Here is a 27682-nt window from a genome sequence, read left to right as displayed (position 1 = left end):
TGAAACAAGATCTAAAATGTCAACAGCGAACACGTTGAAGAGGTGCCATTTGAAAATATTCTTTTGAACTCATTTGACCAAGGCTACTGTTTGGAATTTAAAAAAAGAAAATAACACCTGTGTGCAGACAGATAGGCTCTCTTTATCTCACAAGAATGAGGTGCATAGACTTGTGTGATAGATAATTAGTCTCTATTGCTATCTATCATTTTGTTGTTAACACTGTCTTGGTCAAAGTGTGAAAATATGTTCACACTTTTGAAAAAGGGCGATTAACTAATCAAATGACAATATGAATCTTAGAAACACACAAATGACTGCAATCCAACACTACCTACAACTATATTTTTATTTTCAATTTTATAAGAAAAATATCTCAAGCATCCTTCAAGACTATAAGGGAAGTTACCAAATCTTCCCCGCTGTAATAATCAGTGCAGTAAATTGTGATCACCATCACTACTCTATTTTCACTACAGCACCCAGTATTTTACCCTCAGGAAATTAATTGCAGGGAACATTTTCCTTGTATAGCCAAGTTCCAAGAGACTGTAACAGACAGGTAACATAAGCAGCACTGAATAACCAGGAGCAGATACTAGGCAGCACTAGCCACTGTCCCATTAGGGCCCTATTAAGTAACAGTTGTGTGTATTAAGTACTACTGGTCTTACATCAGTGCCCCAAGTGATGTCCCAATTAAGCAAGTTTCCTGGATAAGTATGTCAGTTAAACGAAGCATTCAGTACTAACTTGTACCCACGTGCTACAAAGCAAAAGCCCCACACATTTCATCACAACTTCACCAGGCTGCAGAACTTGTGCAAATTCGTATCGAAAAAGATTTGACTAAATGCAAAATACATACTCCAGATGTAATTTTGAAACTCTCCCCTGGGATAAGATGCAAGTTAGATCTCGTGTTTAAGGGAGACCCACTTCACACTTTTTTTCTTTTTTAAATTTAATGAAACTATATGTTTACATCCTTGGATACTCCTACAGGTGGAGTTCACATAACAGGCACTTCCGCATGAATGAACAAAGTAAATAAGAAGTAAAGAATAATGCTATCATCAGGCACAGTCAACATGGGTTCACAAAGGGAAAGTCCTGTTTAATTAATTTTATATACTTCTATGACAAAGTCACCTGCCTCATGAAGGTAGTTTCTCTGGATTTTAGTCAGGCTTTTGATACTGTCCCTTCCAGCATCCTTCTGGACAACCTGGCCAACTGTGGGATAAGCAGGTTCATGGTCCGCTGCATGAAGAAGGGCAGAGCTCAAAGATTTGTAGTAAATGGGGCTACATATAGCTGGTGACTGGCCACCAGCAGTGTTCCTCAGGGTTCAGTTCTAGGGCCAGTCCTATTCAATATATTTATCAATGATCTGGATCTAGGAGTTGAATGCACCATTATCGAGTTTACTGATGATATCAAACTGCAAGGTGCTGTTGACTCGCTTGAGGGACAGGAGGCCTTGCAGAGGGATCTGGATAGATGGGATCATCAGGCTGTGATTAATGGGATGAATTTTAACAAGTCAAAATGCTGGATTCTGTACCTGGGATGGAGTAGTGCTGGGCACAAGTATAAAAGGGGATGGGAGTGGCTGGAGAGCAGCCCTGTGGAAAGGGATCTGGGGGAGCTAGTCAGCAATAGGCTCAATAGGAGCCACCAGCGTGTATTGCCCTGGCAGCCAAGGGGGCAAACCACGTCCTGGGGGGCATCAAACATGGCAGAACCAGTTGGTCAAAAGGGATGATTGTCCTGCTCTTATTCAGCATTGGTGCAGCCTCACCTTGAGTACTGTGTGCAGTTCTGGGCCCCACCATTTAAGAAGGATGAGAAGGTCCTTGAAAGTGTCCAGAGGAAGGCAATAAAGCTGGTGAAGGGGCTGGAAGGAAAAGTCCTGTGAGGGGTGGCTGAGGACACTGGGTTTGTCTAGTCTGAAGAGAAGGAGGCTGAGGAGGCTCATTACTGTCTGCAGCTTCCTGAGAAGTGGAGAGGGAGGTGCTGAGCTCTTATCCCCAGTATCTAGTGACAGGACATGTGAGAATGGTTCAGAGCTGTGCCAGAGGAGGGTTAGACTGAACATTAGGAAGCATTTCTTTACTGAGAGCAAGTTCAAACCCTAGAACAGGCTCCCTAGGCATGTGGTCAATGCCCCAAGCCTGTCCGTGTTCAAGAGGCATTTGGACAATGCCCTTAATAACACGCTTTAACTTTTGGTCAGCCCTGAAGTGGTCAGGCAGTTGAACTAGATGATCCTTGTAGGTCCCTTCCAACTGAAATAATCTATTCTAGTCTATTCTATTCAAATCTATCCTTTCTTTCTATATAGCTTGGTGGTCTTATTTACATCTAGACTGCATATAAAAGTATGCAGAACATGTATTTCTGAAGTGTTTTGCTTTCTTATCTATACTACTAAAATTCTTGATATGGCTCTTAGCACATCACATCTCTAAGAGTCACCTCCTCCTTTCTGGTTATGAACATTTTCTGCTTATATTCATTTAAACTGCTATAAGAAAATACATTTCTTGTGTCACTGAGCCAGCCAGTGTACCACCTCTGGGGATCACTGCACTGACTCCCAAGTCAGGCACAAGCTATTTGTCCTAATTTAAAACCCTTTGTGGACAGTTTCTGTCCTGCTGTCTTATGCCATTTCTACTCCACAGTCTCATTTGCCTATCTGTCAAGATAACACTTTCTCTGATACTTTCTCATTTCTAGTACTTGCTAATAGTTGCAAATAGCATGAGACTATTATCAGACCCATATCTGCATATTCCCTCACTCAGAAACTATTTCTGCCCCTCAAATCTCCACAACAAAGTTGTTCTATCCATTTTTCCCCTTTGTTTTTATTTCCCCAAGATGTCTGTTATTCCTTTGCAGTTCTTAGCATTCTTAATTCTTGTCTGTCACACATTAAAATAAGACTTGCAGAAAAATCCTGTTTCTGCTTTCCAGGCGTGTTATTGAAAGAAGAAGCAGGAGAGGACAACTTCCCTGAGTCACAAAGCTGTTGGATTTTTCTTTTTGTATTTATTGTCTTCATCAAAAAATAGAGATATTACTTCAAAGCAAAGTCCTGTCTAGCCCAGTAGCCTGTCCCTGTAAATGATCAAATTAATATAATATAGAGAGCTGACATTTAAGTTCAAAGATCCTCACCTTAAATAAACCTTCACAGTTCTGATTCTCCAGGGCATATAAAAATACCAGTAACAAAGACATTAGGAGCTGCAAAAATTACTAACCTTAATTATTTTTTTTAACTCAACTTACTGTTTTAAGTGTACATCCTCCTTCTTGATGCTCATGCTGAAAACTCCTTTTCGTATCATGTTTTCTTGTATTTCCCCATTGCATATATATAACTCTTCACAGATTGGCTGGTATATTTTTTGTTGTTGTTTCTTAACACTCTCTTACACTCATAGCAGAAGTGGCATAGTCCAAAAACCCTTAATAAAACAAACACAAATAAATTGATATGTTATATTTTCACAGCCCTTTTCAATTAAAAGTATCAAATCAGGGTATAAACGTGAACTGAAGTGGTATGAAGTCACAGAAAACACTTGTAATAGCCACACTTTACACTAAGGAATGAGATCAAACTTGGATTAAAAAAAAGAAACAAAAACACACTTAATGCTCTATAGCAGAAAAGCTCTAGATCAGTAAGGCCAAAAGCATTCATGTGGAAGATTTTGCCTACATCACGCTCTACTAATTTCTGTGAATGTATCAGCACGAAGAACTTGGCTCTTAGTGTGGCCTCAAGTTGAAACAATCCATTTTCAAATAAAGTAAGTGGATTCTTGTATGGGGAAAATAATGTAAATCTGTGAAAAAAACTGTGGTCTTGAAACTCATACCTTTAATGAAAATTCATTTAAAGAATAAACAACATGGTAATTGTCATCAAAATTTTTCCTCCTGATTTTTTTCTAGATTGCTTATTGTTATCTTCCAGCGGCATCTGGGTCGATCTGGTGTTTGGGGAAGATGCATGGACTTCTCAGTTCCCTGAGAATGTCACATTTAAAGCTCACCTTTCCACTGAACAGGACATAACAATGCAGAGGAATGCTATCGGAGGAAATGCTATATTTAGAAGAATTTCTGCAGCCTTGTGTAAGAGGCTACTACATAAACTAATTTTCCATACCACCTGTCAGTCTAAAATGCTGAAGAGAGCAAAAGAGAGTAGGCTCTTTGAAAATTCTGTATTGTATTTGTTACTATAAGTCCTGAGTTTCACCTCTTACTATGTCTCCTTAACTTCTCTTACATTTCTGGGGAATCACTTTCTCAGGTTTTTAAATATATTGTAATTTCTCTCAATTTTAATTCCATGTTTTGTTTCTGGAAGTGGTCAACCTTGTCTCATGCCACTAATAACTACAGAAAGACTGGTCAGTTAAATACACTACAGACTCATAAATAAAAGATGCCACCAAAATCACTCCTTTGCCATTAAAATGTACTCCATGTATGTCTCAACGCTTAATTACACAGGCAGATCGAAAGGACACACAGCCAAACTAGTAATTTTTAACAGTATCAAACTCTTAATGACGCTTTCCAAAAAAGCATTTTGTGTTTCTATAGATTTCCTAATTTATATAAAAGTCTTCCACAAGCAACTGCACTGTTCTTCCAATATTGCCTTAAAATCTACATGCTTTTAATAACCAGGCAACTAGTAGCCCGTATTCATTTCTCTGTAATATATCCGAATTATGTGTTTGACCTTTTGATTCCTAGCATTTATTATGTAATGTTGGACAGGACACTGGCACAATATAAAATGGAGATACCTGAAACTCTTGATGCTGAACTGCACAAAGATGTAAAAGAATGTAAGCTGTAAGTAACTGAGGTATGGAGTAATCCAACTCCTCCATTTCACTGGGCAGACCACCATGCAAACAGGATTCCGTAACAGTACTTTTCCTGAGTTTCTGGTGGGAAACCAGATTTGTCCATCAGCTCAACAGCTGTTGCAGGAACGTAGTCGCAGAGACAGACGGGAGACAGGGTGTCTTGCCCATACACCGGGGAGCCCTTTTTAAAGGGTACAAACCAATTATTTATTATCGATAAAAATGGCCACCGTTGTAGTTGTCATCTTCCACTTCAAGCTCGTTGCAGAAGCCTCACACACCCCCAGGGCTCATTGGGACGGAGGCTGCGCCACCGCGGCCCGCAGCCCTGTCAGGGCTCGCACCCGCACACAACTCGCGTGGAGCGAGCGGGTGTTCTCTGTATCGAGACCTGCGCGGACCCCTCAGTGACTCCCAGAGGCCAGGCCCACCCACGCTCCGTCAGCGCTGGCCACCGCACGTCGCCCCGGCGGCAGGAGCACGGAGGGTGAGGGCGCGAAGGCAGCACCGAAGCCTCACGGGAACAGCAGCCGCCCCCGCCCACCTGCCCGGCCCACCAGCAGCGCGCATGCGCACACCCTCCCCGCCCCTCCCGCAGCGCAGCCGGCGCATGCGCCATACCCCCTCTCCCCCACCGGCGCTCAACGCCCTTCGCCTTACGCGCTCCCGCCCGGTGCGGGCGGGTGGGGTCGGGCTCGGCTGCGCCGCGCATGCGCGGCACGGGGAGGGGCGGGGACTGGCTGCGCCGAGTGCGCAGCTGCCGCCGTAGCGTGGAGCCGCCGATGGAGCCTCCCCCCGGCGCCGCAGGTAGGGGCGGCCCTTCGCACGTGCAGCCGGGGGTGGGCAGCGGGATCGCCTTCTTTTCTCTCCCCTTCCCACTGCCGCCCGCATTGCCAGGGCCTCCTGTGGGAAACACCCGCTGCTCTCCGCTCCCCCCTCGCACACACCGGCGGGGAGAGTGGATTGGGCTGCGCCGCCGGCGGGTGCCGGGAAGGGACGCCCCGAGGGGCTGAGCTACCGCCCGCAGCTTCCCCGTCGCCTCCTCCCGCCTGCCCTCTCTCCAGCCGCGGTCGTGACCTCCAGCGGGAAGACGCGGGGCCCAGCGTCGCCTCAGCTGCCCCGCAGGCTGCTCCGGGGCCTCCAGGTGCCCGCGGGCCTTGTAGCCCGGCCTGGAGCCTCCTTGTCAGCGAAAGCAAAATATCGAGGCTGTGTGGCCCTTGGCATCGTTTTATCAACTTCTTGCCTTGACAGTTACAGCCACCTGTCCCCAGAAGGGAACTTAGTCCCATGTGCCTCCACCTACGTAATACAGTCATCCAGCTGGTTCCTGCAGCAGGAGCCTTTGGCTGCATGTATCTGTGTTAGAAGACCAGGAGTCAGCCTGGAGAGGCATTGGTAAGGTTCAGCTAACGCAGTGTGCTGGGACACCTGTAGTTGGTGGTGAACAGCAGCAGTTGCGATTCTACCTTGGTCTATGTGGCTGGTGGCCACTTCAGAAGCCAAAGGACATTGCCCAAGGCCAAGTTCTCAGTTTCTGATGGAAACTTGTCCTGAGCCTGGCTCTCCAGGCCTTGCAGACAAGGCATTCACAAAATGGCTAGGGTTGGAAGGGACCTCTGGAGATCATCTAGACCAACCCACATTTGTAGTCAAGTTCTGGTTTTGTTGATTGTTTAATCTAAACATTGATCTGTTTTAAAATGCTATAAAACTTACTGCTGTGTTTCAAGTGGTGGTTGTTCATCTACTGCGTAGTTTTCCTTCCCAGTTGTCCTATGGAAAAAGTCTAGTTATTACACTAGATCAGTTTGAGCTGTAGTACTTTCACTGTATGGCTCCAAACACTGCAGTTTGTCGGTGTTCTGCTTCCCTGTTTCTGTCTAAAATGACATTATATGTCCTTGCTAACCCATGTTGTAGTTGCATGTTACCTGTGGTAAGACTGAGGGTGTACTTTGGTACATACTATGTGACATCAATACTGAGATTTATCTGCTGAGCAGCGGCATTGCTTACTGGCACCTCTCTAAATCTGCTACCTGTTATCTAGTATCTCTTGCTTACCTCTCTCTCACCCCCCTCATCAGTCCCTGGCAGTTACAGCTCTGTTGAAAACCTCAGAATGTGAACTAAGAGCGAGGATGGCTAAGTGAGGTTGTAGAGAAACTGAACAATAGCTGCAAGAGGTGTGAGCTGCCTTGTTGATATAAGTAAGGTGTTAACTCGGATACCCCAGTGTGGTAGTTTTTAATGTCATCATTGTTAACTGCTTCTTGGCTCACATACGAGAAAAAAGAGCGAGAATCACAGTTTAGTAAATTGTTAACTGTGACTGATGCTTCATTTTGTGGTCACAAAAGACACATGTTCTCATGGCTTTGCCAGGCGGTTGGGAGTGAGTATCAAAGGAGTCCTCTGAAGCTCAGAATGTAGAACCTGTGAATTTTGTCGTGATTTGTGTATCAGGGGGTTTTTGACAGACACAGTTTGGGAAGGAGCTTTGACTATGTCATTAGGTGATTGCATCCAGTAAATACATTGGTAGATGAATCAGTTGGCAGAATTTTATGTAACACTATTTTGTTTTATCCTTTTTCAGAATGAACGTACTGCAGCGCAGCACTGAAGTTGATTTTTGTGTGCAGCACTTCCAAAATTCTGTAGGGTGCTGTTTTCAGTAGTAGAGGTCATGGGTTATTAGAAAGCTCATTTTCTTTTTAATGTACACTTGGTTATAATTGTCGTTTTCAGATGGTGATGTCTGGATCCCTAGTCAAAGATTTACAAATAAGTAAAGAGAAAATTGGGGTTACTCATAGTAGCTGAGATACACAATATAGGTTTTGGTAGCTATCCTGGATATTTTTGGGGGAGTTAAAAACAGAGGGGTTGAAGACTAATTTTATTTTCCTAAGCTACTTAAAATGTCTCTTTCTTACTGTCATGTGGAAATCTAGGTTGTTAAATACGGCAGCAGTATAACAGTGGAGAGAATTGGGCTTTTGGAATGGTTGTGAATTGGTTCGAAGTTGCATGGGCATTAAGACAGAGCTAGAAGAATACACTGAAAGGAGTGTGGCAAAACCATGTAACTAAAAGGAAGAACAGTTTCAGCTTTTAATTAAACTTCTTTTAGGCAGTTGTGATTCAGAACACAAGTTGCCACCATCAAGAAAGGAGTTGAATGAGAATGACCTTTTTGATATTCCTAGTGTCTTTGACCTGTCTTGGGAACATGAAGGGAAAAGATAATTGTGATTTCCTGAAGTTGTTTGACACCATATTTTAGAGAATTGTTCTGTGAAAAGAACTGAAAAATGAAAGATATATTGGGACACTCAGTGAGTTTTATAATAATGAGTGGTTTGAAAGGATTCTTTAGAGATTAAAATCCAGAAAAAAAATCTGCAGTCCTTGTGTTAATATAACCAGAAGGCTTTCAGTGTTCTCTTCTTGCCAGAACACCTCATGCTCTGCAACTTTTGAAAACACTAGTGTGTTTTGTTCATATCCATGATGTTAGTTTCAAAGGTCATCATTCATTTGTGTTATACATACTGATTGATCATTAAATACATAGGTACAGAAATCAAAAGTAGGCATTGTTTTTTTTATCTGTTAATCCTTATTTCCAGTTTTAAAAATATAGCTGGAAGAATGGTATTTGGTCCTGTTATTCAAAAGCCTTGCTTTTAATTTGTGTGTGGTGTTTGTTATTTGGAATGAAAGGTATAAATTGTACCTTGAAAGGAAGAGTTAAAGAGTTAAATATTCAAGTCCTCAAGGAGTTTGGAAGATAGATATATTTATTTTTTAATTGAACTTTTATTTGTGACTCACGTTGTTTTTCTTTATACCTTATTGCACAATTCTGAAAATAAGCAAAAAGGAGTATATAGTGCTGTAGCCACTGATTAGCCTGATTGGGCAGGGTTGGAAGTCTTAGGTGGTTAGCATACCCTCTCATAATAATTTGGTTTAATTGGTTGTTATATTTTTTTGCATCCCTTTATCCTTATGCTTGGTACTTTTCTCTTTTTTATGTAGGTTTTAGCTGTTACTAATCTTTTGTTTCTGATGCAAATTATTGCACAGTTCTTGAGGTCACTGCTTAGCTCGATTTCATGTGGTCTCTTTGGTTTATATACTTCAGATAGTTTATAATGTTTGCAGGACCTTTCTCTAGTAAATTCTTGGACAGTAAAGTCTTGGACAATATCCACTGTTGGTTAGAAAGGTCATAGAAGAAGTAGGGATTTTAGACTTGTGCCTGGTTTCAGACACGAGGCACTCTGAAGTGTGGGTTTAGCTTAAAAACTGTGGAGCCCTATGTGTAGGAATCTAATTATATCTGAGCTGTTATTATATTTTTGCTGTCCCAGAAAAAAACCCAGAATGTCACTATATTTTTGCCATCGCAGGAAAAAAAAATGTGTATTTGTTTGCTAAAGTATTGCTGCATGGTGTCTTTGTTTAAGTGATAAAAAGTTGTGTTGAGGATTTTTACATTAGTCTACTAAGTGAAGCATTCAGAAGCTTTATAACGGCAGAAATAAGGCTGGCTGCGCTGTTTTAGTCCTTGGCACAAGTTGTTACTGACTTTGTGTTTTCTGCATTTTACTGGAATCCTCATGTACAGTTGTTAGAAGGAATTTGAGGTGGGGTGAGGTGTTCCCTCACCTTACACCCCAGGTTTCCTAACTGGCATCATAATTGAACAATAACTCAGACAAGGGGTTAATGAAACTGCATTATTTTCAGTACTAAATATTAAGCCTTGATCTGTAATAAATTATTTGGCCCCTATACTTGGCTTTTTGGTGTGATCAGGAGTATGAAAATATCTCCTATCTTCACAAGTGTTTTCAGGCTTGGCTTTACTTATTATTCACTAGATAGATGAGCATTTGCAATCTGAGTGTGATTAATAAGTAAGTGTGCTTTGTTGAGTCTGCATTCCCTTTTCTTTCTGGATAGTATAGACTTGCTGTAGTATAGCCATTGTTCATTTTTAGCAAACAGGCTTGTCAGTATTTGCGTAATCCAGTACTGCCATAATGCAGGAACACAAGCCCCAAAGCAAAATGTAAGATAACAAATTCAGCCGGTGAAAAAGGTGAAAATTGACTTTGAGGTGATGATAGAATGGTGAGAAGTTAAAGCTTTGGAAATTTTCCTTGGTATTGTCATGTCTTTACTCCATCTTAATTTAAGATTATGTCAGTATTAGATAGAAAGATCTCAAAATCTGTAACTTTTTTAAATACCAAGAAATGTATTTGTATATATCTAAAGAAAAAAAAAGTTATGTAGAGAAGCAGCAGTGATCAGCCTCTTTTCCTTTTAAATCAGGGTTTCAGGTTATCACGTATGTTATTTCACTTGGATTATAACACTTCTTTTACTTCATATTGTCCTTCTGTACTTTAAAACCTTAGTAGAAATCAAAGTAGTTAAGACTCTAGTTTGTATGCAAACACCTGTGTGCAAGTGAAATTACCAAACTAAGAAGCACTTCATATGTGCATAAAGATATTTGGCCCTGGTCCGTCATCAGTCAGTTCACACTGGATGTTTTTGACTGATAAAATCCATTACCTTTAAAAGGATCCTCAGTGGTTTTGTGGAATGAAGGTTACAAAGCAGTGTGTTGAAGGTATTCGTCATTTGGCTCTATGAACCTGTTGGCAGTAAGGGCACAGGAGCTCCCTTACAGGCTACAGACCAAGTACTGAAAATGTTAATTACATTGATACATAAAATTACAACTGTATGAAAGATCCCTTACATTTTAGAAACATGTGGTTTTGTCCTCCCATAACTTTAATGGGTCTATCTATAAATTAGTTTGTTCTGATGTGTGAGTTAGTGTTTTAGAATGGAGGTTTTAAGTACTTGGTAATATATTCAATGATAGAGACTTTTTTGATAACTGTTTTTATGATGCATGTATATGGATCTTCTACAGCCAATAGTCTGCTTGAAGAAAGGAGTATTTGTTAGGAAGAATGCAATTGACACTGCAATGCTACTTCTACTATTAATAAAAATGTACTTTTTTCATGTAGTTTTATAATTAGCTCATAGGCAAGTGTTTCAAAACAAAACTCTGGGGTGAAATGGAACGTTTACTGCACAGAAGTAATTTTTACCAAGTGGTACGAAAAAATAACTGAATCCCCCAAATTAATGCGCTTATGCAGCTTAGTTATTAATTTGTTATTAATTCTCCAGGTATCTTAAATATTGTTTATACTGTAGATCTGCATATGGGTAAAATGAAAGAATGGCTGGTACACTTAAGTTTACTTGGCTCATCACAGCTGATGGCAAAACCTTCCCTTCCAGGAAAAGAACTGTGTTACACTTATTTAGAGTGGAAATTTTCTTTAAATGTGGTGTAAGTAAAAGAATGGGAATTCTGCACATATATTCTTATCATTCTTCAATGCAATAACTCTATTATTTCTGCTGCTGAAGTTTTCATTGATACTTTTCAAGTTCTATTTCTTAGCTTCAAAAAAGAAAGGTATCTTAAACAGTTGTCAGTAGACAGATTTCTTTCTTTGATGGCAACTGGTAGGAAAAAAATAGTAAAGTTTATTAAAAAAGAAAAAGAAGTCCCTTTTATGATTCCACATTTTTGAACCAAACCCCCAAATAATGAAAGTGATTGTTTTAAAATGCTTATATTTTGAAGAGTGTTATACTTTTTTAACTTGGATTCTTGAACCCTGACTGAAATTTCTATAGCATTCTACATTGCATAGTAAATAATATAACTGATGTCTAAAAGTTGATATAACTGGGACTTCAAGAAAAACATGGTGTAACAGTTGCTAATGAAGATGTTAAAAACTTACTAGAACTTTCTCTGTTCTTCTCCTATAGAATCACAGAATAATTTCAGTTGGAAGAGACCCTCAGGATCATCAAGTCCAACCGTAACCTAACCTAACTCTAGTACTAAACCGTGTTCTTAAGAACCTCATCTAAACGCCTTTTAAACACTTCCAGGGAGGGTGTATTATGATTCTTACTGAAATATCTATGATATTTAAAGTACTACTTTGAGCTATGTTTTTTTTAATGGGCATAGATAAACTGAACCAAGGAAATCCAAATTACAGTTTGTATAATGAGAAATGCATGTTTCAAAAACTGTCACCGGAATCTCTTGACTTGCTTCCTGTTGGATGCAGAAGGTATGAGGCTTCTGCAAATATCTAGGTAAAAAACTTTTCAACATTTTTCAACTTTTCTGAGTAATCCGTGTCCCAGCTACCTGAAGCCATGAGAGAGGTGAAAGCAGAGCTGTCAACTACCAACAGGACATAGTGACAAAGTAGTAAGTCAGTTACCAGCTATGTTGAATGAAGAGGGGAAATGATACGACTTTTCTGAGGACACTCTTCTAGGAAAGCTTTTTATCTTGGTATCCCCTTTTTATATTAGTCTTCTAAGTAATATAAGAAACTTCTACAGTCCCTTTCATTATTAGGTCTATGCAGCAGCTTTGTGTTCTGTTCTTCTCTTATCCTCACGAAGGTCTGCTGCCTGCAGCACAGGTCTTTTTCCCAAGGCTATCCTGGATCCTGTGGTCAGAGTATTTGTCATCTCTTTTCCCTTGACAAGCGAGTATTTGTCATCTGTTTTCCCTTACAGAGTGAATTTGACATGTATTCTGTGCTGTTCTAGTGGTTGTGATACTTTCATTCCTATTGATGCATTTATTTCCTGGTGGGTTTTTTTGGTTGTTTTACAAAAATAGTGAAAACTGTTAAACCAAATAGCTGTGGTCCTTGGCCTTCCATGGCAATAAATAGCTTTTGCAGCTGAGGGTTTTAATCACTGAAGAAAACTATTAGAATTGTAGTCTTGTGCCCTAGTATTGTATGCAACCAGAGAACTGTCTCAAGCATTGAGATTTGCTAAAACCTGCAGATTTTATTTGCAAAAAAAAGTCTCAAATGCATTCTTAGTGTTTTGCTGAACAGCGGTATCTCCCAGTTTAGCAATCTCACTCCTTCCTTTAATTCTTTACACTGGACTGAGCTGGTATGGAAAACAATTTCTCTTTCACAGAGATGTTCCCTTTTCTGTAGTTTTCTACCCTTCTGTCTTTTTATGTGTGTGTTTCTGGCAACTGCAAGCCCATAACCTCAATACCCGTTCTTTAATCTGTCCTCTGTTCCTTGTCCCCACGAGGAGCAGCAGCATTCTGGAATGTGGCAGTTTCCATCTTTAGGAAACCTTCAGTAGTTTTACCACACAGATTCTTGGCTGTAGCCTTATTCACCTTTTCAAGCAGCTGGTGACTTAGATGCTGTGATACCTGCAAGCCTGCATCTGGTTGTAATTTTGGCTTAAATTCTGTGTCTATTTTTACAAAACAATTTAGTTTTTACTGGTAATTGTATTTAGTCTGATTTTTTGTTACCTTTAATTAGCTTGTGTTCATCTGTCTGTCCCTTTGTAATGTTTGATGGTACTAACAAATTTCAACAGAATGTAAGGTGAATGTAAAGGTGGAATCTCAGAGTATTAATGTGCTTTAACAAACATGCCCAAATTTTGGCTGGCAGGGGGAGAAAGAAAAGCTGCTGCCAACGTTTGTGTGGCTCTCTGGAAGGTGAGCGGTGGTAGGTTCTTGTTGGTGCTCATTGTGGCCAAAGCCATGACCATCTTAAAACAGCCTACACAGAAGACCAAGCAAAGTGTGTGGAGGATGTGGGTGGAAACCAAAGGTATCACCTTTCAAATGCAGAAGGCAAACTGTAGAAAAACATATTTCTTGCTTGTCTGGGGATAATTTTATTCATGCTTTGAAGGTAAAATAAAACAGTAGTGGTTCTGTCGTAATGCACATTGTTCTGTAGGGACTAGTCTGCAGCAAATCTGGTGTTAGAATAAGAAATATCTTTCCTAGTGCAGAACTTACAAAAGAATAAAAAGGTACTTACTCCAGAAACTGTGATATAGTTGGAAAAAGGCAAAAGGAATTGATGGTTTCATAACGTGGTTGTCTCATGTTTTTTGATGAAGTCTTGCTTCTGAGGTGTTGTTTCTTTTAAAGTTCTTGCCATATATGTTACTGCAGAGCCGAATAGGTTGGATTGATGATGATCTGCTTGCAAGTGCTTATACATTGGTATGAGAAATGCAGCTACTCTGCACATAAACATTTTTCTAGCTGGTGTTGTTAATATTTGTGCCTTATTTTTCTTTCATATTTTCTATAAATGGGTAGGGATAACAACTTCAGTAACATGGTTTAAGATCCTTGAAGGAAAATTGCTGCCAATTGTAATGCAATAGATAGTTTAGAATCAAGGAAGAATATTAGAATACTTCAGATGTTACAGTTGAAACTCATTAGTAGATACAGTACTGTCCAATGGAACATCTGCATTTGAGCTTTTTGGAGAGATGGTTGCACTCAGATGCTTACAATTACCTCCTAGACATTATAAGATGATTGGAATAGTTTGTGCTTTTCGTGGTTTAAAACCTGATACTTGCAAACATTCGCTTAAAAATTGTAGATGTGATTGCAAGCAATCTTTATTCCCATTTCCTTTGTACCATCAAATAATTGCTTTTGAATTACTGTTGTAGTTCTCTTCTGATTCTTCGTACTGGACACTGCCCTGTGTCCTCATGTGCCCTCTCCCTCCTGCATTTTCAGCCTCTGCAAATTTGAAACGTGAGACTAAAATGAGAGAGTTTGCCTGGGGCACAGCTCTGTCAGGATTCTGATTGAGCTGGTGTTAACACCAGTACCACCAGTACAGCTACTTCTTTCTATCAGTCTTATGCCCCTTTCCTTTTGAATAATCAGATTGGGTGCTTAAGCTAAGATAAAACCCAAAAATCCTTTTTGACTGTTCTAGGCTGAGAGGGAGGCCTCCTCTCTCTCTTTTTTCTTCTTTTTTTCTGGGGGATACTCTTGCCCCCTTTGTCAGTAGTAGGTGGCTGATGCTTGTGTTGGAGCCCTGTGCTTTGCTGCTGGAACCTCTGCCAGTGGGGGAAGCCCAGCTGCCCTTCCCAGGCCTTAAAAGTCGCTGAGCTGTCCACTATATTTCTGTGTGTAAGTTAAATTAAGTAATTATCAGGACTCTGATAAATAGATCTAGTTACTCCAAAGTGTAAACCAGCTGAGAAGCACATTTTTTGCATGTATTTGAGAGGGTCTTCTGTCTTGAGCTGGTCACTCACTGTGTGGTTAAGTGCAAAACAGGGCTGATGTGATGGGGGTGAACAAGGGCAGTGAGAGACTGTTAAAACTTTGCTTTTGGCTAGCAACCCATGTATCTCTACTCACATTCATAGATCTCTTTAGCTTGTGCATACTCTAAGCAGCAGTATAACCAACTTAAATTTAAAATAAAGAGTGGAAGGTTCGGCTATAATTTGAGCCAGTGGTGCTCCTGAGAGCTTAGTCTTCCTTCTTGTCCTACTCTCATGCAGTTCTCTCTCATGGGCCATTCATGCATTTATACAGTGAAGTGGATCAGAAAACTTATGAATCTGAACAACTGCCTGACAAGAAATTTATTTACTTTTAGACCAAATTGCCTTCCCCTTTTCAGTTCACCAAAGAGCTGCAGTGCACATCTGTGTGGGCAGAGGGAAAAGAGCATCATAGGGATGGAGAGAGGGCAGGACAGCTGCTGCCAGCTGGCTTTGGAACTGAGGCACGGAGCTTGCTGCTGCTGTCTCCTGCCATGTCATTCATGTGAAATGACTTGTCTTTTCTTTAGAAAAAACACACTTAAAATTTGTTTTATGACAGCTTTGTGTTGCCTGTAACGTAATAAATCCTCAGTACAGTAATTGCACAGATATTCTGCAGAAAGTTAAAATAAAGGATATTCTTGGTCGTGAAGATCAAAGCATAAGCAAATCTAAGTTATGAGCTGCTTATGTTTGGTATTTTTGTAGTATTTACAGAAGACACTTTGTTTCTGTTCTTTTGCTGCAGAAATTCCAGGTAAGAAATGTTTGAGGAGAAATGTAGGCCTTTAGTTCAGATTCTGTATACTGCTCATTGTAATCGTCTGTTTTGTTGTCTGATTCACCTAGTAATATCACATATTCTAAACTGTGTAACCTCATAACGTAACCTCATAGCATGAGTAAACTTTAAAAGATGATGACTTAAAAATGACTAGAAAATGTTAGTCTCTGTTGCCTTTTGATCTATAAGTAACTGAAGATGCTCTGAAAAATAGACAGTGTTTGAAAACGGTAGGTAACTTAAATTCTGCTTCTTTCCTTAATTTCAATACATTGCACTGTTAATTCGTTTCATTTCATTTAGATGTTTTATAAGCAATTTTAAAATGAAATGATTGTCACTCAAAATAACAGTGTATCTGACAGTAGAGTTTTCATAAAGTGAGCATCATGGCATCACTATTCTGAAGTGTAATATCAACATCAATGCGTGAATAAATAGTGTGTTTGAGGAGGAAAACCAGGTATTTGGTGTAACTGCTTTGGACTATATGATGATCTGAACAAATGTCCTTTGAAGGGCTTTTAACTCAAGCTAAGAAGTAAAAAGCTGTGCTTGATAAATTCTCATACGTTTGTTTTGAAGAAAGGAGATTTGGAAATGCAGTGGGATTTTTTTCTAAATGGACTGTGTTGTTTAACTATTCAAAATCACTAGCTGTACTCAGAGTACTGAATTCTGTTTTGAGACAACTGTATGTAAACTGCACCTGTACTTTTAAGTGCAGAATTTAGGCAGCAGCATTTGTTCTTGTTCAATTGAATTTATTAATGAAAAAACTCCTAGGTCCTCCACTGAGGAGGCTTCTTTGTTTATTTGTTTGGTTGTTTTTAAGAACTTAAGTCTTCCACATAGCAATACAAATTCCGGGTAGTGCTCTGATATGTGCTATATTTCTCAGCTTTGTGGTGGTGAGTAAAAAAAAACACTTTGTACAGATAATGTACATAGAAAAATATTAGTATATTGAAATAAAATAATTCTCAACCTTTGTGCAGTCCATATGCAGACCTTCTGTTTAGTAAGATACAAATTAGAATGTGCTGCCAGAATTTTCGCCATTATTTTTGGTTCATTGTGCACATTGAGCAGAAAAGAAATATTCAGGATAATATTCATATTTGTATCTGAGCAATTTTAAATCTTGGACTTCCCAGCCTTTTGATCCATGTAGTCCTTCCATGGTACTTCCTGCTGCTAGTTTATGTCAGTTTTAGTGTACTAGTGTATGTTATATAAGCAATGCTGTGTTATTTCTGTAGACTGACTTTCTCTAATGTATAGATAAGAAAACTCTTTTTTCTTTCTCCTTTTTTTTTTCCACTCTTGCAGAAAGTTCTAAGCTGAGACATGTAGAAAAAGATGTTTTGATTCCACAAATAATGAGGGAGCGAGCCAAGGAGCTGTGTTCAGAGCAAGTGCAAGGTAAGAGTCAAATATTCTTTGGGAGATGAGATGTATTCCCTTTTGTGCTGTGAATATAATCCCTGGTTTTGATGTCAAGTAGTCAGAGAATTAATATGTATGATCTGAATCTTATCTGTTCTGTGTGAAACCAGGAGTAAAGCATTTAAATCAGCTGTGTTGGCTTTGACTGCTTGGTAATGTGGACTATTTTCCAAAATGACTTGTTCTCGAGGGCTGTGGAATTTAGTATAATGAGTATAAAACTTTTCACATCTCTGTCCAGACCATGTGATGACAGATCAACAGAAGAGTTTCTGTGTTCCTGTATGTAATATTTAATACTTGTATAAATGGAATTGCCTCATGTGGGCCTTCGTTTAGATCCTCCCTCATTGTGACAAATTTATTTAAATATTCTTAACTAACTCCATCCATTCCCTGCCCAAATGTTTTAATGATACGTGCACATAAACACACACATGTTATTAGACCGACATTGAAATAGGAAGGTACAATCCACCTTTGCATGTTTTAATTTTCTTTTGAAGAGTACCGGACAATAACTCTTTAAAGTTGGGTATCACCACTTCTTCTGACATCCAACTGTTCATGTGTTCCTGAAGAAATGTGAAAGTTTTTGAAGTACCGAAAAGATAGAGCTACTTATGCACAGGTTAGCTGAGAATGTTACTTTAAGAAGGATCTAAAATGGAAAGAAAAAAAGGCCACAGTATTATTCTATGCAAGTGGCATGCTTTCAGTAGAGGGCACTTGTTTCTTGCCATGTAGATCTGTGGTTTCTAAACTTTTTTGATGATGTACCCCAACAGTAAAAAATTTCTGAGCGTGCAATCCCAATGTATGTATGTTTGTTTATAAATTAGATACATGTACCACTATGCTTGTATAATAAAACATAAAAATATAAATTAAAAAAGGATGAAATTAAGATGAAATAAACAGAACTTTAAAATAATTTTTGTTATTTTTCCAATGCTGCAAAAACTTTTTTTTCTCTAAAAACATTGCTATTGATAACAATATTTTTATTGAGAGCTTTGTGATTGAATATACTTCATTATTTTTTTATATGTTTGTTTAACACTTTGTGATAGATTCAAAGATCTAAGTTCATTTTATTTCAATACTTGGTTTTAGTGGGTTCCATAGGTGAAAAAGATACCTCACAAAGATATGTAGATCTCAATGGAAGAAGTGCATCGTTGCCTGCACTTACTAAATCACGATACTAATTTTCAATCTCATGCACAATTTTTGCAAAGGTTTTGCTAGAAATTGTCCCTAGTAAATGACCATCTTCCCTGATATCAATCAATTGTTCTTCCAAAATAATTGGAAGATGTTGCATGTTTATATTTTTAACAAATAGGTTCAAAACCCACTGAAGTTCTCATTTGGAATTTTTTTTAATATGTTAGAAAATTCTGTTTCTGTCCTTTTAAAGTGTACGGAGATGAGAGGTTTTTATAGGTGAGATACTCATGTTGTGTTCAGCAACAAAAACAAACCAAAAATCACATAATGAGGGGAACACATCTAAATGTTGTCAAAATGCTCTCTCCATAGCACAAGTTTCTTTTGAAAAGCAGTTACTTTCTCACTCATCATTAAAATGTCACCTTCACCTCGACAGGACACATAAGTGTGTTTATTTTTTGTAAATACCTGCCATGTAGCAAACTACTCACAGGCACCTGTCATCACCAAAAAGGTCAGCAAATTTGAAACACTTGTCTTTTTTGTAAAAGAAAAATGCCTGAAGTTTGACAACTCTTTTAAGCACGTTGCCACAGGATAACCAGCGAACCTCTGTGTGGTACAAGAGATTTTCACGGCTCCTCCCCATCTCATTACAAAGTCTGGTAAAGATGCTGCTGTTGGAGGGGCTTGTTTTCATAAGGTTGACCGCATTGATGTCATCCTGTAGTGCTTTGTGCACTCCTGGCTTCAACTCCCTTGCTGCAATAGCTCACCTATGGGGGACACAGCGAAGGGGTTCCACATGCGGTGCCACGTCTGCAGCCTCACCCTGGAATCCCTTTTTTTTGTTCCAGTCAAAGCAGCTGCTCCATCAGTGGTTACACTTGCACAATTTTTCCATAAAACATTGGTTTTATTAAAGAAGCCGTTTCCTGTTGAGAATTTATCTTCTCTGGTATATCTGTCCTTGAGTGGTTCACAAAAAACCCAAGTTCTTTGTGCATTGTTTTATTGAAATGCAAATACCATAAGGCAAGAGAAGTTAGAAACATCCATGCTTTCATCCAGCTGTATAGCAAACCTCTCACACTGTGTAACTTCTTGTAATACTTGTTTCTTCAAATCTTCAGCAATGTCTTCTGTGCATCTTCCAACATTATTTACTGACGAAGGAGTGCATTTCTGTTTGTTGCCATGCTATTTTGCATGTATTATTTCAGTGATTTTTTTTCCATGGCAAGAAGAACAGTTGTTTCCCCAGTGATATGTGGCTTTTTGTCTTTCCCTATTACCTGAGAAACTTCAAAGGAGGCTTCTAGACATTTATCACTAGGTTTAGAGTCAATTCTAGTTAAAGTGAACTGGGGTATTTTCAAGCAGCTGCTTTTAGGGGTTCTCCAACAGACATAAAAGAGTAATGTTATAATAATTTTGAGATGAGTTAAGTGGGAAAAGAATTGGGAGTATCTTCCCAAGGAAAGTGACATCACATGCCTGGTAACTTCCAGTGGTGCCAGAAGGACTTAATACATCTCTTTTTTTGTTTGAATGATAGTCAAATCATTTTTACTTTGAACTCTATACCTGTTGAGGAAAAAAAAATAAAGAGGAAAAGCAATTACAGTAATGTGGGTCATTGAAAGAGAATGTCAGTTACAAATATTTTGAGAGCATGCTATTTGTATAATTTTGTTTGGGGGTAGGCCACAGAGGGGGTGTGTGTGGGTGTGTTTTTCTGCTCTGAACTTCCTCTGTGTAAGATGAGGACTTTGATTTCAGCATCTTAATTTTCTGTGGCAGCAACCTGTGCTGGAGATTCTCGACCTGTGAGTTGTGGACCATTATCTTGTAGCTTCTCCATGTTTTTGCCTCCATAAACTGTAAAGGAAAATGCTGTCTTTTTTTTTTTTTTCCTTTCTGTGACGTTAGGCAAAACCATATTTTTTTCTTCTTTCTCCTGAATAGAGTTCAGTTGTGCATCTTTAAGAAAATGAGGTTTGTGGCTGCATGTCTTCCCCTCATTCCTCTGTCACCTCTAAGTCATCTTTGACCAAACTGCATCAAAGTTAGAAGCAGAAACTGAATATTTCTGATGCATTTTTTATGATGTGTAAAACCCACATTTATATCCCTGTTGAAAAAAGAGGTGGTAGCATCAGTTCAGCTGTTTTGTTGTAAACTTTTAAATCTGGATGGGGAGGGGGAGAGACCAAACCACGGGAAATTAAGCTTAAGCAGTTTTGTGAACAGGAGGAGTTACCATCTCTTAAATCCATTGTGAAATTATTCCTGGAATAAATTTATCTTGTTAGTACACAGGGATAGACGTTAAGCAGAGTAAATAGGCCATGGGATTTTTATGCTGTAAACAGTTATAAGCCATCAACAGAAGCTGTGTGATAAGTAATCAAAACTCCTGCAATTTGGCTTATGTGCTACAGAGTATGTGCATGAAATTGTGCAGTTTACACTAAATGGCAGAGCTATACATTTAACTTGCTCTCACTGTAGGATTTTTCTGCTTTATGTTAGTTTTCTTTGAATGCCTCCTGTTAATACATATTTGTTTAATTTTGTCTTTAAGGAAAACATGGTAAATGCATCGGTAATATAGGAAATAAAGCTGTTCTACAAGTATGGGCCTTTACAATTTACTTGGTCATGCTAGGTTCATATGTGTCCCTATGGGGAGCCCCTATACATTGAATAGTGCTCTGCATGAGCACAGGGTCCATCTGTATGCAGTCCGTTACCTTAGCCTGCAGCTATACCACCTAGAGCTGTGTGCTTATCAGAGCTAATAATGCAAGTCCTGACAGCCTGTCCAGCACGTGTTCAAGAGCCATCCAGGGAAAAGAAACCCCAAGGGTTAAAAAATAAAGAAGAAATAAAGGTTTTGTTAACTCAAGAGGTGATGCTGCTACCCTAGCACGGTTAAATGGGTGACCCATTGCTGTGCTTGGTTGTTAGCGTACCATAGTAGCTTAGGGATGAAATAACCATGAAAATGTGTCCATCTGATAATTTTTAAGAACAATTAAGTATTGTGTCTGGTCAGATTTCATTTTACTTAGATTACTTAAATTTACTTTGAACTTTATTCAGATTGTTCCATTATAGTTTTTCTGTGTGCTGCATGTTTCTCAGGAATTTAGTACATCTCAGTTGCAGAGTAACTTCTGTGGTTTTGAGATTTTCAAGCACTTTTTCATTGAAAATGGATATGTTAGTAATTTCATTAAAATGGTAAACATGCTTTCTGTAAAACACTAGCCAATTTTCAGTGACCATTATGTAAGTATGCTTTATTACGTTAATATCCATGCCTTGGATGTATGTGAAATTGTGGGCTATTATAGGCATATCAGAAGTGTTGCAAAAAATAAGCAAACAAAAAACTACAGCATTGTTTTCACAAAGGAACTTTTCATTGTATTTGTACAAACTGTAGCATGAGTTTGTCTGAAATCATATTAAATCCATGTATTTCTGTATTAGTGTGTCCTTGGCATATAAAAATATGTGCTTTCAAACTGAAGTAGATAAAAGGAACATCTATTTGCCATTGCCTCATCCATTGCTTTTATGAAATAGTATCTTAAGCAAGCTGTTGTCCTTTAAAATTATTGAGTTTTTTGCTTTAATTTCTAGTTATAAAATTTAAATATGAATAAACTTATTTTAAAGCAAAATCATGGCTAATTTCAGGAAGCTGAAGTTAGCGTTTTTCATCAGAAAGGTTTTCTTCAGCTTATCAAAATGCCTGTAGTTTCATCTAGCTGTGCTTTCCATCCCTCCTTTCTGCTCTGGAACTAGGGACGCTCACTAAAAAAACCCTTAGAGTTTTGGTTGGTTTTGGTCATACTTACAGAAGTGTTTGTTCCGTTTCTTAAGAGCTCTGACTCTACAGTCCAGAGTTACCAATTCTGAAAATTAACTTGATTGGTTTAGGTAGAGAGGGAATGTTGAGGACAGAAACATGCAAACTTTAAGGATTGTACACTTAGTTCAGTTTGATTTTGGGTCATTTGGCCTGGAAAATAAAAACAGAAACAGCTGACTGACTTTTAACAGGTTGTAAGTTTGAAGAACTTGTATTAAGTTGAGATTCCAAAAAGGAATTACTGGATCACTGAGTCAGTCTTCAGATCATAATTTTGTATTATTTTTGTTGTATATGTTTTGTGTATTTGCTGTATTATAAAGCAATTCTGCCCACCTTCCAAAACCTCACAATCTTTATTTTTCCTGAGGGAAGAACAATTTTGCTCCAGAGACAAGGGGTTTTGGTTCTAAACTTTTTTTCTTCCAAATTTTGTTGTCTTCTACTACTACATGGGCTGTGTTTGGTCCTCTTGAGGCCACCGAGAGTGACTTGCAGATGTTTTTTTCTAATTGTGACTCATTTGAAAGGCTCAAGGATTCAAGCAGGAAACTGAGCTATATGCTTTTCAGGGTGAATTCTGAGATACATAGTTCAAATCAGCCAGGACCTGCCACTAGGAGGGTGGTCAAGTAGGGGAAATAGTGTGGATGAGTGAAGGTTTGATTCTGTCTGTGACTCTGCAAATAGGAATGTGGCCATTTCTTATTTGAAGCTTGTTGTGGGAGGTATCCGTTTAGCCAAGATGGCAAGTGTTTCTGTTTTGTTGTTGTTATGTGAGGGAGACAAAAGGGGGATTTTTCAGCCTGTGCTGAGTTGAGGACCTTGGCTGGAGAAAACTGTTGTGTTGGTTCTGTTGTCCATAGGAAGTGTGTAATTAAGACAACTGGATTCACGTTGCTGAAAAAACTCTTGGTACTTGGCAAGGCTTTAAAAAAACGCTTTGGAAAGTGTGGCTGGAAAAGGACATTTCCAAGCAGCCACCCTCCTCCCTGTCTCCAGTTTCCCCATTAGGCCTCTCCTCCTCAGGGCTCATGTTGATACTTAGTGAAAATGATGGGATGCAACACTACTGCAGGCTTCTCTACAGTTGAGCATGACCAGTGTCAACCAGAGTTTTGATAATGTGCAGTTACTCAACAGTCCTGTCACTGACATTATCTCTGTCCCCGTAGGGGCCACCTGCTCTAGACCGTGACCCTTACACCTGACACATCAAGGCCCATAAAACCAGGGAAATTTCTGATTGAACTGCATGTGATGCTGCACATTTAAATGCCCAAGTATACCTTCAGATATTCCTTCTTAAAAAAAAAAGAGTTATTATTATATATACCGTCTTATCTGAAATGCAGATAATGAAATCTGTGAAATAGCAAATTCCAGTTTGATATTACTGAGTGGTGTTGCTCACTTTCCTTTGTATTGCAAGCCAAGTTGTGTTAATTGATGCAAACCCTTGTCCAGTGCCAGGGGAGGGTTAACCTGTTGGTACCTACAGTTGTAGTGCTGAGGTTGACACTGGCAGGTGCTAAGGCTGGTAGAAGAGTGAAATCACATGACAGCTCACATTTAAAAATTTGGATTAGTCTTATTTTCTTGAAGAAAAAGAAAATTAAACCCACTATTTATAACTGAACTCTGCTTATCTGCTTTGCCTCATTGTGAAAATGTGGTCCTTGTAATTTCTTTTTTTAATTCACACATTTTAGGAGCATCTGGGAATACAGTGATTTTCTAAGTGACCAAAGTGAAAAGATCAAGTAACTGATAAAAATCAATGAGTTAACATGAGAACTCCTGGTAGCTTGCTTTTTTAAATTGGGCTACTGTGACTAGAAATTACTTAAATATGTTTGTGTACTTATTGTTTAGAGCTTTATGGAAAAGGATGAGAGGTTACAGGGGAGGGACTGTAGATTTTATGACCGGAATAGCCCTCATAGAGATTGAAAAAAGAATGCTGCCTTATTGCCTTCATTTTTGTGAGAGGAAGGTTAATTTAATTTGAGAATATAGGTTCAATCTAGTGACAAAACTGCAGGGGGAGAAATATGTTATCCTTTGTTGCTGTATTTATTCTCTTAATATTAAAGTACATTAAAGTTGTATTGTATGTGACCTCATGACCTTATATTAAGCTATTGAGATTACTGTTGCACATGTTGTGCAGTTGTCAGTTATTTAAATTTAGATGTAAAGCTATATTTAATACGGATAATAAATTACAAGGTGTTTTTCCCTGGTTAGCATTTCTCGTAAGATGCTGAATTTTTATATGATCTTGTTTGTATACAGTAGCTTTATTTTGGAAAAATGATTCAGCTGTATATAGTTCCAAGGAACATTTACTCCCATCACATTTAACTATGTGAATTAATACAATCTCTAGAGGGATTATGGTATATTAAGCTTTGCTCCAACAAACTGAGCAGAGAGAACAGCTATATGTAAATTACAGTTTGAAGAAATGAGATCCTAGATCTCCTGGTCTTTTTTTTAAATGATATTTAAAGTATTATGAACCCTAAGCTAATTTATGAGATTTTATAGACAAGAAATATGAGAGCATATTGTGTTGCTTGGTGATGGAAATTTAAGTATTCTAACTAGTGTTAGGACTTTGAAGAAAATGTTCAGGGAGGGAATTTGATTATTTTTCTTCTTCCCCCCTTCATGTCATTTCAACCCAGCTGATGACAAGAAATGGGTCAGACTGCTGGCTTTACCACTACAACTTAGTTGTGTGGGGTTTTTTATTTTTTTTATTAGGGAATGGAACAGCTTTTACAGGGACAAAGAGAAATGAAATCACTTTCAATGAAAGAAAGAGGCCTCATTATAGCCACCAACAGCAGTTATTGACAGCTACACTTCCTATTAACAAGGAGCATTTAAGAGTTTGGCTGTTGGATCTTTGGACTTGATCTAATTTGCTAGCATTAATTAGTTTCTTTTGAGCACAGACACTTGGTGCTCACAGCTATAGATTTGGAGGACTAATTAGGACAGAAAATTGAACAGAATGGAGTAAAGCATTAACCTTCAACCATTACCAGCTGGGGCTCTGATAAAGACCACAGAGTCCAAATGCTCCTATTCATGCAAAGAGTACTCTAATGAATATCAATTTCCGCCAGGTTGCCATATCCTGCAAGCACTGTCTCAATTTTTATTCTCTTACCTGGTAGAGATTTTTATGTATAGATATTAAAGTGATATTGGTAGTTCAGAGCTCATAGATGACGATCTCAATAGGTTACCTATGTTTTGTCCAGTCTTTCAATGTAGTTTTCTCAAGTCAGAGATTTTATTGGTTTGCAATTAAGATCCCGATTTTCAAAGTGTTTTACTTGTCCAACACAAATATATTAATATAGCATAGATTAATTACATGATGTTAACAAATGCTGGTTTAAGTAGAAGATGCCTGCATGGATTTGGATTGTTGTAGTACATGGTAGTAATATCGATGACAAGAGTGCTGACCAACTAACTGCTGAAGGCTGAACAATAGGATTGCTTCTTTTGCTGCTTTTATGATGAGATACAATTATTATAATGTGGTGTTAAGTTGATGATCCTGTTTTAGGAGGAAAACTCCTCTTTCATAATGTGGATTGATCATATTATAACATCTGCAGAGTGCAGGTGCTTCAACTCTATGTAAAGAAAGGAGAAGAATAATTGCTTTTGTCCTTTTGTGCGATTTCTTGGATTATTGGAAGTGTTGGGCTTAAGATCCAAGATCATCAGTTGTTTCTACCCTTGAGTCATATCACTACTTCCGGACAAACTCCCTGTCGAATCTAGATCATTGTTTCTCTCTTAATGTGACTTCTGTACCTGGAAATTCCTTGCCCAGTGATGAGAAAAGTGTCGAGATCTCTGACATCCTTTCTTCAAACTTGTTTCTTTCAGGAAAGATGCTAGCATTAATGTATATCCTGTGAGTTTTGAAGAATTGCATCTGCTTGGGTTATGTCTCGTGTTGAGCTCTTTGGGGCTAGGATTGCCTTTTATGTGCTCTAATTATTTCCAGTTCTCCACTGGTAAACTCTCTACTGTCAGGTTGCATAGCTCATTCCATGTCTTAGGGTCCTGGTGAGGTTGGTTTGGTGCAAGCTGTGAAGATACAGAAGTGCAAACTAACCTGTAGCTGCTGATCCTGGGATATTTTGTGGTACTTAGATCAGTCTTCAGAGAACCACTTTTGCTGACTGTGAGGTAAGTGTCCAGGGGGCAGCAGCTATTGGAGAGAGGAGACATGGTCAAGCTCTCCTCCCAACAAAAGGGAAAGGCTGGGGTGGTTATTGTTGCAGCTTCTTACTAATACCAGGTTTGTGATCTTTTCGTAGATGTACAGTACTTGCTGATTCTCCTAGTTTTCTTTCCCAGTTGACATGTTTTGAGTCTTCTGTGTAAGTCAGCAAGTGAGGGCATACTTGGGATTCTGTAGGGGTTTTTTGTATCCAGTCATTGATGGTGGTGATAACCTACAGATACTGTAGCTTATGTGTCACAGTATTGTATTAGTATTAGAGTATTACAGTATTGTGTCACTGTGGCATAGCTGCACATAGCAATGCGTTGTTAATGGCAAAACATATGACTTATGGTAACTTATTTTAACTGCACATCCTTAATGATGTATTCAGGAGTTGCTTTGCAGTTTTGGGTTATAAACCCCTCTTGGATACTACATTCAACAGTAGCACATTTAGCACATTGTGTAAATAAATATAATACTTTTAAGAGGTCATGCTATATTCCCTTTGCATGTGTATAAATATTTATATTGTGTATGAATTATGGATATTACCCTGGGGTTACTTTCACACAGAAAATAGGTTATTTTTCAACTGTTGAAGTCAAAACGTCTTGTGTAGATACCATTAGGTTCAGCAGTAGAAAAACAGAACTTAGTTTGGTCAAAAAGTAGCTACTGTGTTTTCAGAAATTTAATAAATAGTGAACTTCCAGATAGCCTACAAGCAGTGTATTGACCTTGTATACAACGTATGATAGTCAAGGTAAGGTAATAGGGGAAGAATTCTGGCCACTGTTCTTTAGAAAACCCATGAAGTTGGCAAGTGTATTTGCCAAAGAAAATTGCTCATCCCAATTACAGAAATGGAAATGAAGTATTAATTCCAGTTGAGCTAAATGAGAATCAGAATAGTAGTTGCAGTTTCATTTAATATGCTTTGATTTTATGAGGCAGTGCATTATGAGAGTTGT

General features: G+C 38.7%; 1 protein-coding gene across 11 annotated transcripts in view; it reads left to right on the top strand.

The window, feature by feature from the left end:
- Positions 1 to 5588: 5588 nt before the first annotated feature.
- The window catches only part of CMC1 (C-X9-C motif containing 1), a 44721-nt gene continuing 22627 nt past the window's right edge, over positions 5589 to 27682 (top strand). Inside the window, exons 1-5 of one of the 11 annotated variants that reach the window (XM_080338908.1) lie at positions 7529 to 7570; positions 11259 to 11310; positions 11802 to 11854; positions 12459 to 12544; positions 17263 to 17355. In XM_080338908.1, coding sequence (XP_080195034.1) covers positions 17313 to 17355 — 43 coding nt within the window. In that variant the 5' untranslated portion in view covers positions 7529 to 7570; positions 11259 to 11310; positions 11802 to 11854; positions 12459 to 12544; positions 17263 to 17312. Of the gene's footprint in view, positions 5718 to 5779; positions 6306 to 7528; positions 7571 to 11258; positions 11311 to 11801; positions 11855 to 12219; positions 12259 to 12327; positions 12346 to 12395; positions 12545 to 13551; positions 13658 to 15854; positions 15904 to 17262; positions 17356 to 27682 lie in introns of those variants that run through there. The other 10 variants (XM_080338909.1, XM_080338912.1, XM_080338914.1 and 7 more) reach the window with 10 other exon arrangements.

This window comes from Nesoenas mayeri (assembly GCF_963082525.1).
Source record: "Nesoenas mayeri genome assembly, chromosome: 2".
NCBI classification, from domain to species: Eukaryota; Metazoa; Chordata; class Aves; order Columbiformes; family Columbidae; genus Nesoenas; species Nesoenas mayeri.
The sequence above is the reverse complement of the archived record's forward strand: the minus strand, read 5'-3'. Positions and strand labels throughout refer to the sequence as shown.